This window comes from Dromiciops gliroides, chromosome 3 (assembly GCF_019393635.1).
Source record: "Dromiciops gliroides isolate mDroGli1 chromosome 3, mDroGli1.pri, whole genome shotgun sequence".
Lineage (NCBI taxonomy): Eukaryota > Metazoa > Chordata > Mammalia > Microbiotheria > Microbiotheriidae > Dromiciops > Dromiciops gliroides.
The window spans coordinates 271633510-271646595 of NC_057863.1; the positions used below are offsets into that span (position 1 = coordinate 271633510).

The 13086-nt window shown below is 36.9% G+C and overlaps 1 protein-coding gene across 1 annotated transcript in view; it reads left to right on the top strand.

Moving 5' to 3' along the window:
- The first annotated feature begins 3301 nt into the window (after positions 1-3301).
- RSPH1 (radial spoke head component 1) overlaps positions 3302-13086 on the top strand; it is a 46463-nt gene continuing 36678 nt past the window's right edge. Inside the window, exons 1-3 of the mRNA XM_043993466.1 lie at positions 3302-3355; positions 8121-8234; positions 8315-8420. Coding sequence (XP_043849401.1) covers positions 3302-3355; positions 8121-8234; positions 8315-8420 — 274 coding nt within the window. The remainder of the gene's footprint in view (positions 3356-8120; positions 8235-8314; positions 8421-13086) is intronic.

The following is a 13086-nucleotide window of genomic DNA, read 5'->3' on the forward strand; positions in this document are numbered from 1 at the left end:
TCCCCTCTTTACCTAAAGGTATAAGAAGAAGCTTTTACATAGGTCTCGGAGTTAGGAAATACACTAGACATTCCCCCAGAGTGACAGGTTTGCTACCCTGCTATCTCAATTAAAGATGCTTTATTCCTCAATTCATGGTTTTGATTTATTTCAGGACTTGGCAAAGGTAACTTTATAGAACTATAAAAAATGATTTAAAGAAATTCATCTGGAGGAACAAAAAGTCAAGAATCTCAAGAGATATAGTGCCCTACTACAAGATAAAAGAATTGTGACTAGAGAATAATTTTTGAGGAAAAAGACATTGGACCTTTCTTAGACTTTGATTCCAACATAAACCAACAATTTGTTATGGCAACCAACAAAAGCTAATGTGATTTAGGATATACTAGTATAAATAGGAACACTGAGGCTTTAGAGCTTCAAAGCACTTAGACTTTTCTGCTGACAGATTTGCATAATAACGGCAGGAATTTGGAGTAAGTGTGTCTCCTTAACCTACCTTTTGTTCTGGCTAAAATTTCTTGGCCACAAAGCCTGAGAGGATTTTGTGACTATGTAAGATTTTCAGAATTCTAAATTAGATTATTATCTCTAATGGGAGGCTTTGATTTCCTACCCAATAAAGGGGTTGTGATGGAAAGGCTTAATCTTAGTCTCCTAAAAGCTGTTAGCCTGTGTTTAGGGAGACATTGCTTTGGGATGTCATCCCCGATGACTGAAGCTGAGGTGGTTTGGCTAACCCTGAGGAGATGAGTTGAGAGAAATGATTATTAAAATAATGAATGATTTGGGCAGATTCAGATTTCCCCCTTTTTCTTTTATCCTCATTTCAAGACCTCAGTTTCTGAAGGTTAAGCTAACCTTTTCCTTTATCCAGACACCAGCCAGGTGGGGCAGCTATAGGGCTCTATTTCAGGTTTGAGTGCAGATAAATTCTTTGAATAGATTGCCCAAAGCTGGGGCTCACTTAAAAGTAAATGACATAATCAAAGTTCAGGTCCAGCCCCTCGTTGTAATATTCATTCTCTCATTAATTGCTGATCAATCAGAGTTGATTGCCACCCTAGGGAACACCCTCTTCTAATGGACATAGAAGCTGGAGCTCTCACCTCCATGATTGTCTTTGGTCTAAGAGAAAGAGAGAGGGACAAATGATTATCTTTTTATTAATATCCTGGCATTATTAATACAATGATTAAATTGTCCAGAAATTATGTTTCTCAAACCTTTTAAAATTCCACAGAGCCCACTCGACAGTAGCATTGAGACCAGTAGAGCAGCACACCAGTAAAGATTATAAGGTAAAGACTATGTCATGAGACCAACAGAACCTATTGAAGAAGAGATGCTATGTCCATATAGGAACAGGCTCATAACAGGCTAGGAGAGATAGCATGCTTAGTAAGGAGTAGATCCAGTAAGCAGCAATGTGATGACACCACCAGAAGGCATCAGGGATCTTATAGTACAGGACATATATGCCCTATGTGTACAATAATCTGAATGCCTGCTCACTTTGCTTACTGATGATGTGTGTATTTGTGTGCCCTTGGTTTAGGAGATCTTTTTATTATTTATTATTTATTGCAGATCTTCTTACTGATTAAAATTAACATTAAATTAAATTAATATTAAATACTTTTGCTCTGAAATTGTGTTTTCTAGACAATTTAATCATTTTGTGTTTTCTAGGTGAGGAAAAAAGTAAATGCATTAGTGGGAAATGATAAACTACTATTCTGAGTGGATATGGACCCACAGAGTATTTTCAACTTGGGAGCTGATCCTGAGACTCCATGCATGCCATGATTAGTAGATATCAATAGTATTCAGAACCAAGAAAGCAACAATCCTATATTCTGCCCAGGTCAGGCCACATACAGTCTTTTATTTTAGATACCAAGAGTTAGGATGGGCATTGACAAATCAGACTATACAAAGGTAGAGCAACTAGGTGATAAAATTGGACACTATGTTATATAGTATGTACTGGGGATATAGGGACTCATGCTATTTAGTCCAGAGAATAGAATATTTAGGGGTGACATGATAACTGTCTTCAAGTATTTTGAAGAGGTGTCTTATGTGGAAGAAGGGGTAGGTTTATTTTGCTTAACTCTGGAGGGTAGAACCAGGAACTGTGGATGGAAGTTATAGAGGCAGATTTAGATTTCATTCGAGAATAATTTCCTAACAATTAAAGCTGCCCCAAATCTGTTGCTCTGAGGGTGATTTTATAATAGTTTTGGGTGGAGCAAGGCAAGAAGAACCTAGCTAGATTTGCAGTTTCATGTACAATCATCTTTTTAAAGTATATTGTTATGGAAATGCTTTTTTACTCCATAAATTATATATATATATATATATATAAATAAAACAAAGAAGAGCCTAGCAATTCCAAAAGTCTTATGATGGAAAATGCTATCCATATCCAGAAAAAGAACTATGGAGTCTGAATGTAGATAGAAGTATACTATTTTCACTTTATTTGTTGTTATTTTTTCCTTCTTGTGGTCTTCTCTTTCATTCTGATTCTTCTTTTACACCATGACTAATATGGAAATATGTATAACATGATTGTGTGTATATGTATGTGTATATATCTATATAACCTCTCTCTCTCCCTCCCCCCCTCCCTCTCATCTATTTATCATCTATCTATCAAACCTATATCTGCTTGCCATGCCATCTTGGGAAGGGGGGAGGAAAGGGAAGAAGAGAGAAAAATTTGGAATTCAAAATTTTACAAACAATGGACGTTGAAAACAATCTTTTACATGTAATTGGAAAATAAAATACTACAAAAAAAAAATTAAGAGCCTAGGTATTCACTTCTAAGAATCTGTTCTGTTTCTGAGTCTACATAGGTTTCCTGATTTTTTTCTCTGCTCACTCTACTTCCCTCCCTATTTAGCTTCCTTTGGGGCAGTCAGGAAGACGAGACCTGTTTCCGTTGCTATAGCAACCGTTATGTTTTTCATCACTGCTTCCTCCTACCAGTCAACCACGCCCCCTTTTTCTCCTCTACTTTTTGTATCCATTGTTCTCTTCCAGCCTCTCTGTTTTGGCCACGCCTCTTCTCACCCCACACTACACACACACACACACACACACACTCACTCACTCACTCATACGCACCCTCTTCTGGAAAGGAAATCCAGAGGTTGGGGGTAACTAGTACAGGGGTGAAGGCGCGAGCCTCCTCATCCTCACGGCTAGGTGACTGTTAACAGAAAAGTGTCTGTCGGCAGGGACTAAACCCTGCAGGAGGCAGGACTGTGGTGGTGGTGGTGGAGTCATGTCGGATCTGGGCTCTGAGGAGTTAGAGGAGGAGAGGGAGAATTATCTTGGGGTGAGGATGAGGATTGTGGCTTCAGGGGAAGGGAAGAGGGTGGGATGGTGAAGGAAGGTGAGGGCATTTGTGCCAGTTCAGCGTTGAACAATAGCGCTGCCTCTTTTTCTCGGACACTCGCCGGGCATATTTTTCAGGGTTAATTACATTGTTTGGTGTTCTCCTCTGGTTTACCCCCTTCCTTTCTGACAACTCCCCCCGCCCCTCCCGCCCCCTTTTCTGCAGCATCAGCTCTTTCTGGCCCTCTTTATATCTGTCTGTCTCCCTTCTCTTAGTGATCTGAGCTCCAGTGTTTTCTGTATGATAAAGGAGATAGCGCTGACCTTTCCTCCTAAGCTTGCACTTTGGGAGGCATAAATTTTTCTTGGCAACTTGATAGTAATTCAACTTCTTCGGTTCTCTCTGCGAAAGTGTATAAGACCCAGACTTTGGAAACTCCTTTTAACCATTAATTTCTCCATCTGTAAAATGAAGGGGTTGCATTAAATGACCTTTGAGGTCCATTTAAGACGTAGATCTAGGTATCTATGAGTCTAAGCCTGGTAGTCATACATATCCATATGTAGGCAAATACAAGTGGAATTCTGCTCTATAACTTATAGTCTAAGATTTCCCTAGAACATTGAGAGGTTAAGTGACTTGCCAAAGGTCATACAGCCATATGTGTCAGAGGTAGGACGTGGATCCAGGTCTTTCTGGCTTTGAGGTCAATTCTCTATCCACTATACCACACTATCCTTTTTCCTTCTGAGCTTTGGTCCAACATTACCAGCTGACCACTGGATATTTTTACCTGGTGTCTCAATGTCATTATATTCCCCCTCCTCCCATCATGAATTCTTCTTCTGTTGAAGGAAGGCATCATCTTCTTAAGTGTCATCCAGCTTTGTAACCTTGTATTCAACCTTTGGGGCAGCTTAGAGTCCTGGACCTAGAGTCAGGAAGACCTGAGTTAAAATTCAGCATCAGACACTTACTACCTGTATGACCCTGGGCAAGTTACTTCATCCTGTTTGCTTCAGTGTCCTCATCTGTAAAATGAGCCATAGAAGGAAATGTCAAACATCTCCAGTATCTTTGTCAAGAAAACTTTAAATCAAGTCATGAAGAGTCCTGAAACAACTGAACAACAGTAACAAAAGTATCCTCTCCTCTTCTTGTTACCTCCATGTTCTATCAGTTGCTGAGTTGGTTCAATTCTACCTCAACAATTCTCATATATGTCTCATATATCAAATACGGGTCAGTCACTTGGTGAAACTGAGGAATGAACAGCTTTTGTGCTCCATTGATCTGCTTTAGAAGTCAAGAGAAAGTCGTGAAGGGACTCAGCACATTGGGCAAATCTCATTTGGCAAATGTATGGCAAGATACATAAAGGAGTCACAAAAATGGGCAGAAATGTGTCATGTTCTGTATCATAGGAAGCAACATCTATACCAATGTATTTTAATGATCTTTCAGTAGTATGTAGGGTGGATTGGAGGAGAGAAAAACTAGACATTGTTTTGCATGGATCTCCTTTAAAATTATATTACAGAAATGCTTACATACTTAAGTAGTAGTGGGACCAGTGGCCAGGTCTGTCTCTCTGTGGGTAGTCATCCTTAAAAAGGGTCTGAGGTGTTAACTGTACTGTGGGTGCTCCCTCAGTTGGTGTTCCCTCCTTAAATGTATATGGGATTCCGGGGCAGCTAGATGGCACAGTGGATAGAGCACTGGCCCTGGATTCAGGAGTACCTGAGTTCAAATCCGACCTCAGACACTTAACACTTACTAGCTGTGTAACCTTGGGCAAGTCACTTAATCCCAATTGCCTCTCTCTCTCTCTCTCTCTCTCTCTCTCTCTCTCTCTCTCTCTCTCTCTCTCTCACACACACACACACACACACACACACACACACACACACACACACACACACACAAATTAATTAATTAATTAATTTAAAAAATGTATATGGGATTCCTTTGATTTGGAAATTCTTTCTAACATTTCAGATCTCTGGATTAGCAGGAGGGTGAAAGATAGGACACTGAACCATGGATGTAGAATAATCTTTAGATAAAGATGTTCATAACATTCAAGAGATATTATAAACTGGAGGTTGACAGGTTCAAATGTTTAGGAGCTTTGTGGTTTCCAAGTATGAGCAAAGTGAGCATTTACTGAAAAAATATCCCCTAAAAACCGGGGTTCCACATTTTTCTCCCCAAATGTCCTTAAATTGGTAGTACTTTCTAAGGCATCAGAATTTTTAGGTTGAAGATAAGTTTGGATTATTGTAAAGAGGAGATGATCCTCTACTAGTTTTGTTTTTGTTTTGCAATCTAGGGGTCCCTGTTGGGAGTTTGAGGAACTTTGCAGCTGGAATATGATATTTCTGTCTGTTTTAGATCTAATCCTGGAAGTAAGGTAGACCATGACCTACATTTCTATCTAATAGTTTGCAAGACTTTTAGACAAGCTAAACCATTTGGAAGAGGGGATGAGTACAACTTAAAGATTTGGTTCTGATGCTTTTTATAAATGTTATTTTTTTACTGAGACATGAAAAAAGTTCAGATTTTATATACTCAGATATTCAAATACTTAATAACTAGGCTGTTGTTGGTTGTCTTTCATTTTTGAAGCAGACCAGTGACATCATGGGGTGATGTCTTGACTTAAAGTGAGGCAGAGTTGCACAAAGACATCAATCTCACTCTTCTAGAGTTATCACAGTCCAGTGGTAAGACAAAAGTCAAGATAATAGGCAATGTCCCAAGATGTAGTGTATAACCTTGGCATCTTCAATGTCTGACCATACTCTAAATGTTCCACAGCACCTGCTTCAGTTACCTTCATGGCTTTTGGAACAAATTGTTCTCATCTACCCAACCCAACAGGGGTAGTCTTCTCATGGTTGGGGTAGCTCACCAAAAGGTTTGGTAACTCACCAAAGGGTTTGAGGCTCATCAGTTACTCTCAACCTAGATTAGCCAGTCTGCCAAGATGGCTTACCAGGCTGTGACCACTGCACATACTACAGCTTCTTGGACCAACAGGTGAGAGTTGAGTGCTTAGTAGATACCAAAGGTGGATGAACAACCTAGATTTACATCAGAAGTATTCTCAAACACCCCATGTACCTTTAACAATTACTAAGTGTCAAAGGAGGGATTTTAACCCAGGTCTTCCTGACTCCAAGTTCAGCACATAATTATACCACTTTTTTTTTTTTAACACTATTCTTTGGGGTTTCTCATTGGTTATATGTTGATGGCAACCTATTCTCTTTCACATTCCAGTGGATTTCATGGAACATGTTTTGTAGTATTCTTGGGATTACTTTGATTAGTACCATTTTATCTTTTACAAATATCTTTTATAGTATGAATAGTTTCATCTTTTTTTAGTTATAGAGTAAATAGTAGATCTGGGAGTCGAATCTGGGTTCTGTGACTCCAAATTGAATGTATTTTTTTCCTTCTACACCTCTTAGTTTCTATTGCTTAACACCTTAGATAAGTGTCAGTCTTCTTGTTTTATATCTTATTTAGCACTGAAACTAAGTAAGTGATTGAGTACAACTATCTCTGTGGTTGTGTATCATATAATTCCTATACATGTTCTACATGGAGTCATATAGTTTTTATTTTTAACCTATCTACTTATCTATTTATTCATTTATTGTTTTATATGTTCATTCATTCATTCATCCATTCATCCATTCATCTATCTATCTATCTATCTATCTATCTATCTATCTATCTATCTATCTATCTATCTATCTATCTATCTATCTATCAGGGGAAATGAGGGTTAAGTGACTTGCCCAGGGTCACACAGCTAGTAAGTGTTAAGTATTTGAGGCCAAATTTGAACTCAGGTCTTCCTGAATCCAGGGCCAGTACTCTATCCACTGCGCCACCTAGCTGCCTCCTCATATAGTTTTTATATGTGTGAGAGATCCATTGTCTTACTAAAATCTTCAAATATGTCTTTTGTTCTAAGTTAAATGCTTTTAGAAAATCAGTTAAATGTGGAAATGTTTTGTATAATCTATATCAAATTGTTTGCCTTCTCAGGGAGCAGAAGGGGATGGGAAGGAAAAAATCTGGAACTCAAAAAAAATGCATGTTAAAATTTTTTTGTTTACATGAAATTGAAAAAATAATAATAAACAACATTTAAAAAAAGAAAACCAGCTAAATGCTTTTAGCAAATGATAGACATGGCAAAATCTTATATTACTACACTTCACTCAAGTGTGCACTTATTCTCAGGAAAGGATCTGATATAAATTATCTATATTTAAGTGTGAGTACAGTACACTGTATTACCTCTGGGGGCAATTTAGTCTTTATTTCTGATTATGGAATAAAAAAGGCTTGTATTAATTGAAAGAAATTTCAAATATCAATTAGCCTGTGGAAAATATATTGTAGGGAATAGGAGAGCCTTCTGAAGGTCCCTGAAATTATATACCCATAAACTACTTCTTCCACTAGTGTTGTTAATAATTTTTTTTTTGGGGGGTAGGGCAATGAAGGTTAAGTCACTTACCCAGGGTCACACAGCTAGTAAGTGTCAAGTGTCTGAAGCTGGATTTGAACTCAGGTCCTCCTGAATCCAGGGCTGGTGCTCTATCCACTGCGCCACCTAGCTGCCCGCCTTGCTAATATTCTATACAATGAATATTTTAAAAATACTTTTTATTAATTCACTTTTCACTAACTCATCTATTTAATAAATCAATTCACTTTGCTCATCTCATTTCTTCAGGAATATGAAGGAGACCGCAATGAGGCAGGTGAACGACATGGAAAGGGGAAAGCAATATTGCCCAATGGGGATATATATGATGGACAATATGAATTTGGCAAAAGACATGGCCAGGTAAGAATGAGTGTGTTACCTAACTTTTTTAGAGTGTTCTTTTAATTAGACTTAGAAGTGACAAGAACAATATATTTCAGGGGACCTACAGATTTAAGAATGGTGCTCGATACATTGGAGAATACAAAGAAAATAAAAAGCATGGTCAGGGCTTGTTTATCTATCCAGATGGATCAAAATATGAAGGTAAATTGTATTTTTAGTTATGTATTACTGTTTCGACATAAGAAAATCAGTTCAATTTTTTTTCTGGTGACTGAGCTTATCTGTGGATATTGAAGTACATGGGAAACTTCAAATTCTTTGGTTTAGTCAGTCAAAAGTAATTTATTGAGTACCTACTATGTACAATATCCTATGTGGGAGATAGTAGATAGATAAAAATATAATACTTTCCTTTGAGGACTTTGCAATCTAGCCAGTGAGACAGGACCTTCAAATATAAAAAAGCTAGGAATATAAGGTAAAATTTAATAAATACCAAAAATAATAATTGCTTAAAAATTCATTTCGGGTTTGTGTGTTCAGAGAAGAAGAGAAGAATCTGAGTCCCAAATGAGGGGACTGATATGAACAAAAGGTTAGTTGGAGATATTCAAATTATATTTAGAGAGCAATAACAGTCTGACTCTAGCAGAGTGATTGTGTTATAAAATAATCAGAGAAAAAATTAGCAAGTTTGATTGGGCCTAAATTAGGCCCTTGAAGGTCAGGCTAAGGAGTCTGGGACTTTACCTAGTAGGTAATGAGGAACAGTGAAGGATTATGAGCAGATGATTGACATAATATAGGAAGAGTTTTAGGCTGATTCTGCGTCAGTGCTGGAGAAAGTGAATGATGAGTTTCTAACATGTCAAAAGCTGGTACTGAGACAGGATGTACATATATGTGTGTGTGTGTGTGTGTGTGTGTGTGTGTATACATCTACATTTACACCTATACCATATAGATATGCATATACCACATATACACATACATACACATATACATCATCTATATCTACATCTATACAATATATATTTAAACAGGAAAGTGACATCTATTTTTTATTTAAAAACATTTTTATTTAAAGTTTTGAGTTCCAAATTCTATCCCTCCCTCCCCTGCCCCTCCCATAGGTTGTGAGCAATCATATATGGGTTATATGTGTACAATTATGTAAAACATTACCATATTGGTCATTTTATATAAGAAAACTCAAATAAAAGAAAAAAATGAAAGAAAGAAAGTAAAAAATAGCATGCTTCAGTCTGTGTTCAATCAATATAAATTCTTTCTTTGGAGGTGGATAGTATGCTTCATCATTAGTCCTTTGGGATTGTTTTGGATGTTTGTACTGCTGAGAATAGTTGTCATTCACAGTTTTTCATCAAACAATATTGCTGTTACTGTGCACAATGTTCTCCCGGTTTTGCTCACTTCACTACACATCTGTTCATATAAGTCTTTCCAGGCCTTTCTGAAATCATCCTGCTTGTCATTTCTTATAGCACAATATATTCCATTACAATCATATACCACAGTTTGTTTAGCCATTCCCCAATTAATGGGCATCCCTTTGATTTCCAGTTCTTAGCCACCAGAAAAAAAGAGGTTCTGTGAATATTTTTGTACAAATAAGTATTTTTTTCTTTTTAGAGATATCCTTGGGATATAAACCTATAAGTGGTATTGCTGGATCAAAGGGTATGTTCCATTTTATAGCCCTTTGGGCATAGATCCAGATTGCTTTCCAGAATGGCTGGATCAGTTCACATCTCCACCGATTAGCATCCCAGTTTTCCCATATCCCCTCCAACATCTGACATTTTCCTTTTTTATTATATTAGCCTCTCTAATAGATGTGTGGTAGTACCTCAGAGTTGTTTAAATTTGCATTTTTCTGATGAATAGTGATTTAGAGCATTTTTTCATATGACTATAGATAATTTTGTAAACTATTAATCACCATATGAAAAGATGCCCCAAATTACTAATAAGATTAATATGTTAAGGGCTAAAATTCTAGCTAAACTGTCTAAAATATCTAATGAGTGGTCGCCAATAAATTATAAGCTTTAGCAAGAGTTAGACTTTTAAGCATTTATTAAGGAGAATAAGAATTTGGTAAAGAGAGAGAAAAAGGCCTAGATTCCTATCTATTAAAGGGAGAGCACATTTCTAGCTCCCTTCTCCGCCAGAGTCCAGAGGAAAGAGAGCGAGACTTGAGTGCCAGTCTCTTCCTTCCTCCTCCCACTAGTCCGCGTCACTTCCTGACTCCTGAAGAAAAGACTCCTGGTCTTGCCCTCAAAGACCTTCCCTTCATGGGCAGAACTCTTCTACAGTAAGTATCCAGCAGGTGGCGTTATTTCAATCGTTACAGTCCCCCCTGTTGTTCCTCAAGAAACAAAATGTTTCCTTGACGGAACAGTAAAAAGAATATAATAACTATTGCTGACTAATAATATGCGAACAACAATACAGAAAAGGAAGAGAGGAAAGTTTTGTCCAGAGGGGCGATTTTTTGTCCTCATGAACCGACGCTTTGACATTAGTCTTGCAAAGGGAGGGCCTCTGCAGAGAATACATGTTACAGATGGTGTATATTATAACAGAAAGAGAAAAAAAAAAAACAACAAAAACAACAAATCAAAACTGTTCATTTAAAGTCTCTGAAAGTCTTTTCTCAGATGTCCTCTAGGTGTAGTCGTGGAATGGAAGTCTTTTCAGGGGTTGATGTGTGGATGCTGGTAATCAGCCAGGAAAATTTCCTACAAAATTGAGCTTAACACAACTTTAAAATAGCTTTGTCAATAATCAAATCAAACAATGAAAGTTCTCAAAAACATGTCTAAGGGAATTCAGAATCTTAGTTGTTACACATGAAACATATAATAAAACAAAAATTGAACCATTCTTTAAAATTATAATATTACTATAGTCCCCCCTTATGGAGGGTAATTAAGAAGACAATTGCTGCAATATTAATTAATAAAAATAATTTTTATCTTTGTTTTATCATTTTTTGCATCATCTGCCTAATTATCCTCATGCCATTATGAGAAATTAAAAAATCTAATATAATTGGTAACAGGTGTCAAGGCCAAATTCAACACTGTATTTATCATGACACCTGAGATAATTATGGGGGTTACCATAAAAGAACAGAGAAATGATGGGATATGAGCATTCCCACACTTGAGCAATATGTACTGTCCATGCAGTATGCCAGGCTTAAAATAGGTGGATGGAATATATGTCCATGCCACCGAACATATTGGAGGAAACTGAGTCAGACTTAATCAGATGCATGGGACTGAGATGTCCATGGCATCAGGCATATAGGAGGGAGCATGGAAGCCAGGTGTAGAAGTGAGATGGGTGGGATGAATACTTCCAGCCATCTGTACAATATTGTGGGGAAAAATAAAATAAAATATTAAACCAAGAGAATCCAACCTCAACATTTGTCAAAAGCCGTTCCCTCGGCCATACCTTGACTTCATGCATGTCTCCCCTCATGTGACAGTTCAGTGTCTGCTCTTGCATGTATTCCTCTTGTGATTGGATGGCATCTTGGCCAACTGGCATCTGATAACTCAGAATAAAGGCAATTAATGTCTTAAATGATAAGTTCCCATAATCCAAGTCTCATATGGATTTAAAAATTGAGGATAATAAATGATTGCAAAAAATGTGAATACATCTTGACTCAGAACACAATATATAATTATGCAACAATTTCAAATAATACCCCCTTTTTTTTAACTTAGTATACAATTACTTTTTTGAAAAATCTGAACATATTTAAATAAAAGTTAAAGCACAACACAATCTCAAAGAAAACTTTTACAAATGTTCCCCTCTTTTTTTTTTTGGAATATGCTTATCAAAAATAATACTTCTAGAATCAATTTACACTTGCCATAGCAAACAATTTGCCAGGGAAATGCTTTAAAGAGTTTGATCAAATAATCAGTTGAGAAAAAATAACAAAAACAAACAACTCAGAATATGGGAGCACAATACTCCTAGAATTAACATTGTATTATGAAATCAAAACCATGTTTCAAAATTAGATAGATGAATGAATAGAAGAAAATACACGTGGAACAATAAAAGACAGTGAAATTCAAACTAAGGAAATCTAAATGAATATGAACTTAATATTAACAAGAGTATTATAAAATATAAACCTGATCACATGACTATAAAAAGCTTTTACAAATATTCTCCTTGTTTTAAAAACTAAGTATAAAACACAATCTCAAAAGCAGGAAAATCTCTACGAAAATAAACCCATACCATTAATTTCAAAATGTATATGTAATAGCATAGAAGTCCTATGTAACCTCTGAACTGACATTAATACTCTGAATGAATTCAGAACACTTTTGATTCCGATATCTAAAATCCCCAATACTCATATCAATACCTTGCTGCTTACTTCTACATTTCTGTAAAATATATACCCTTCCATGGCAAAAGAAGCAGAGTCTTGAACTATGTTGATTGTCATTCTTATTCAGCTTAAGTTTTTCTTCTTTAACCCCTCTATATTGTCTGTCGGGCTTTTCACCATACAAATGCTTTATAAGATTACTAATTAAAGACAAAAGCAGGTTAGCAAAATTATGAACAAAACGAGCATATCTGGAATTTAAAGAGTTTTCTAAGATTGTCTCAAAAGCACAGCCAGGCCAGGGAAGGGCTGAGCCTGAAGCTGCAAATGTAGTTAGAGAAAGTTGAGCATGCGCATCAATTCTCTGGACTTCCCAGGCAGGGGAAGCAATGGGCTTGGCCATGGGAGGAGTAGAGGGTGGGGTTTGGAGAGGAGGGGAGGGACCAGAGCAATTAGAATCAGACTTGATTT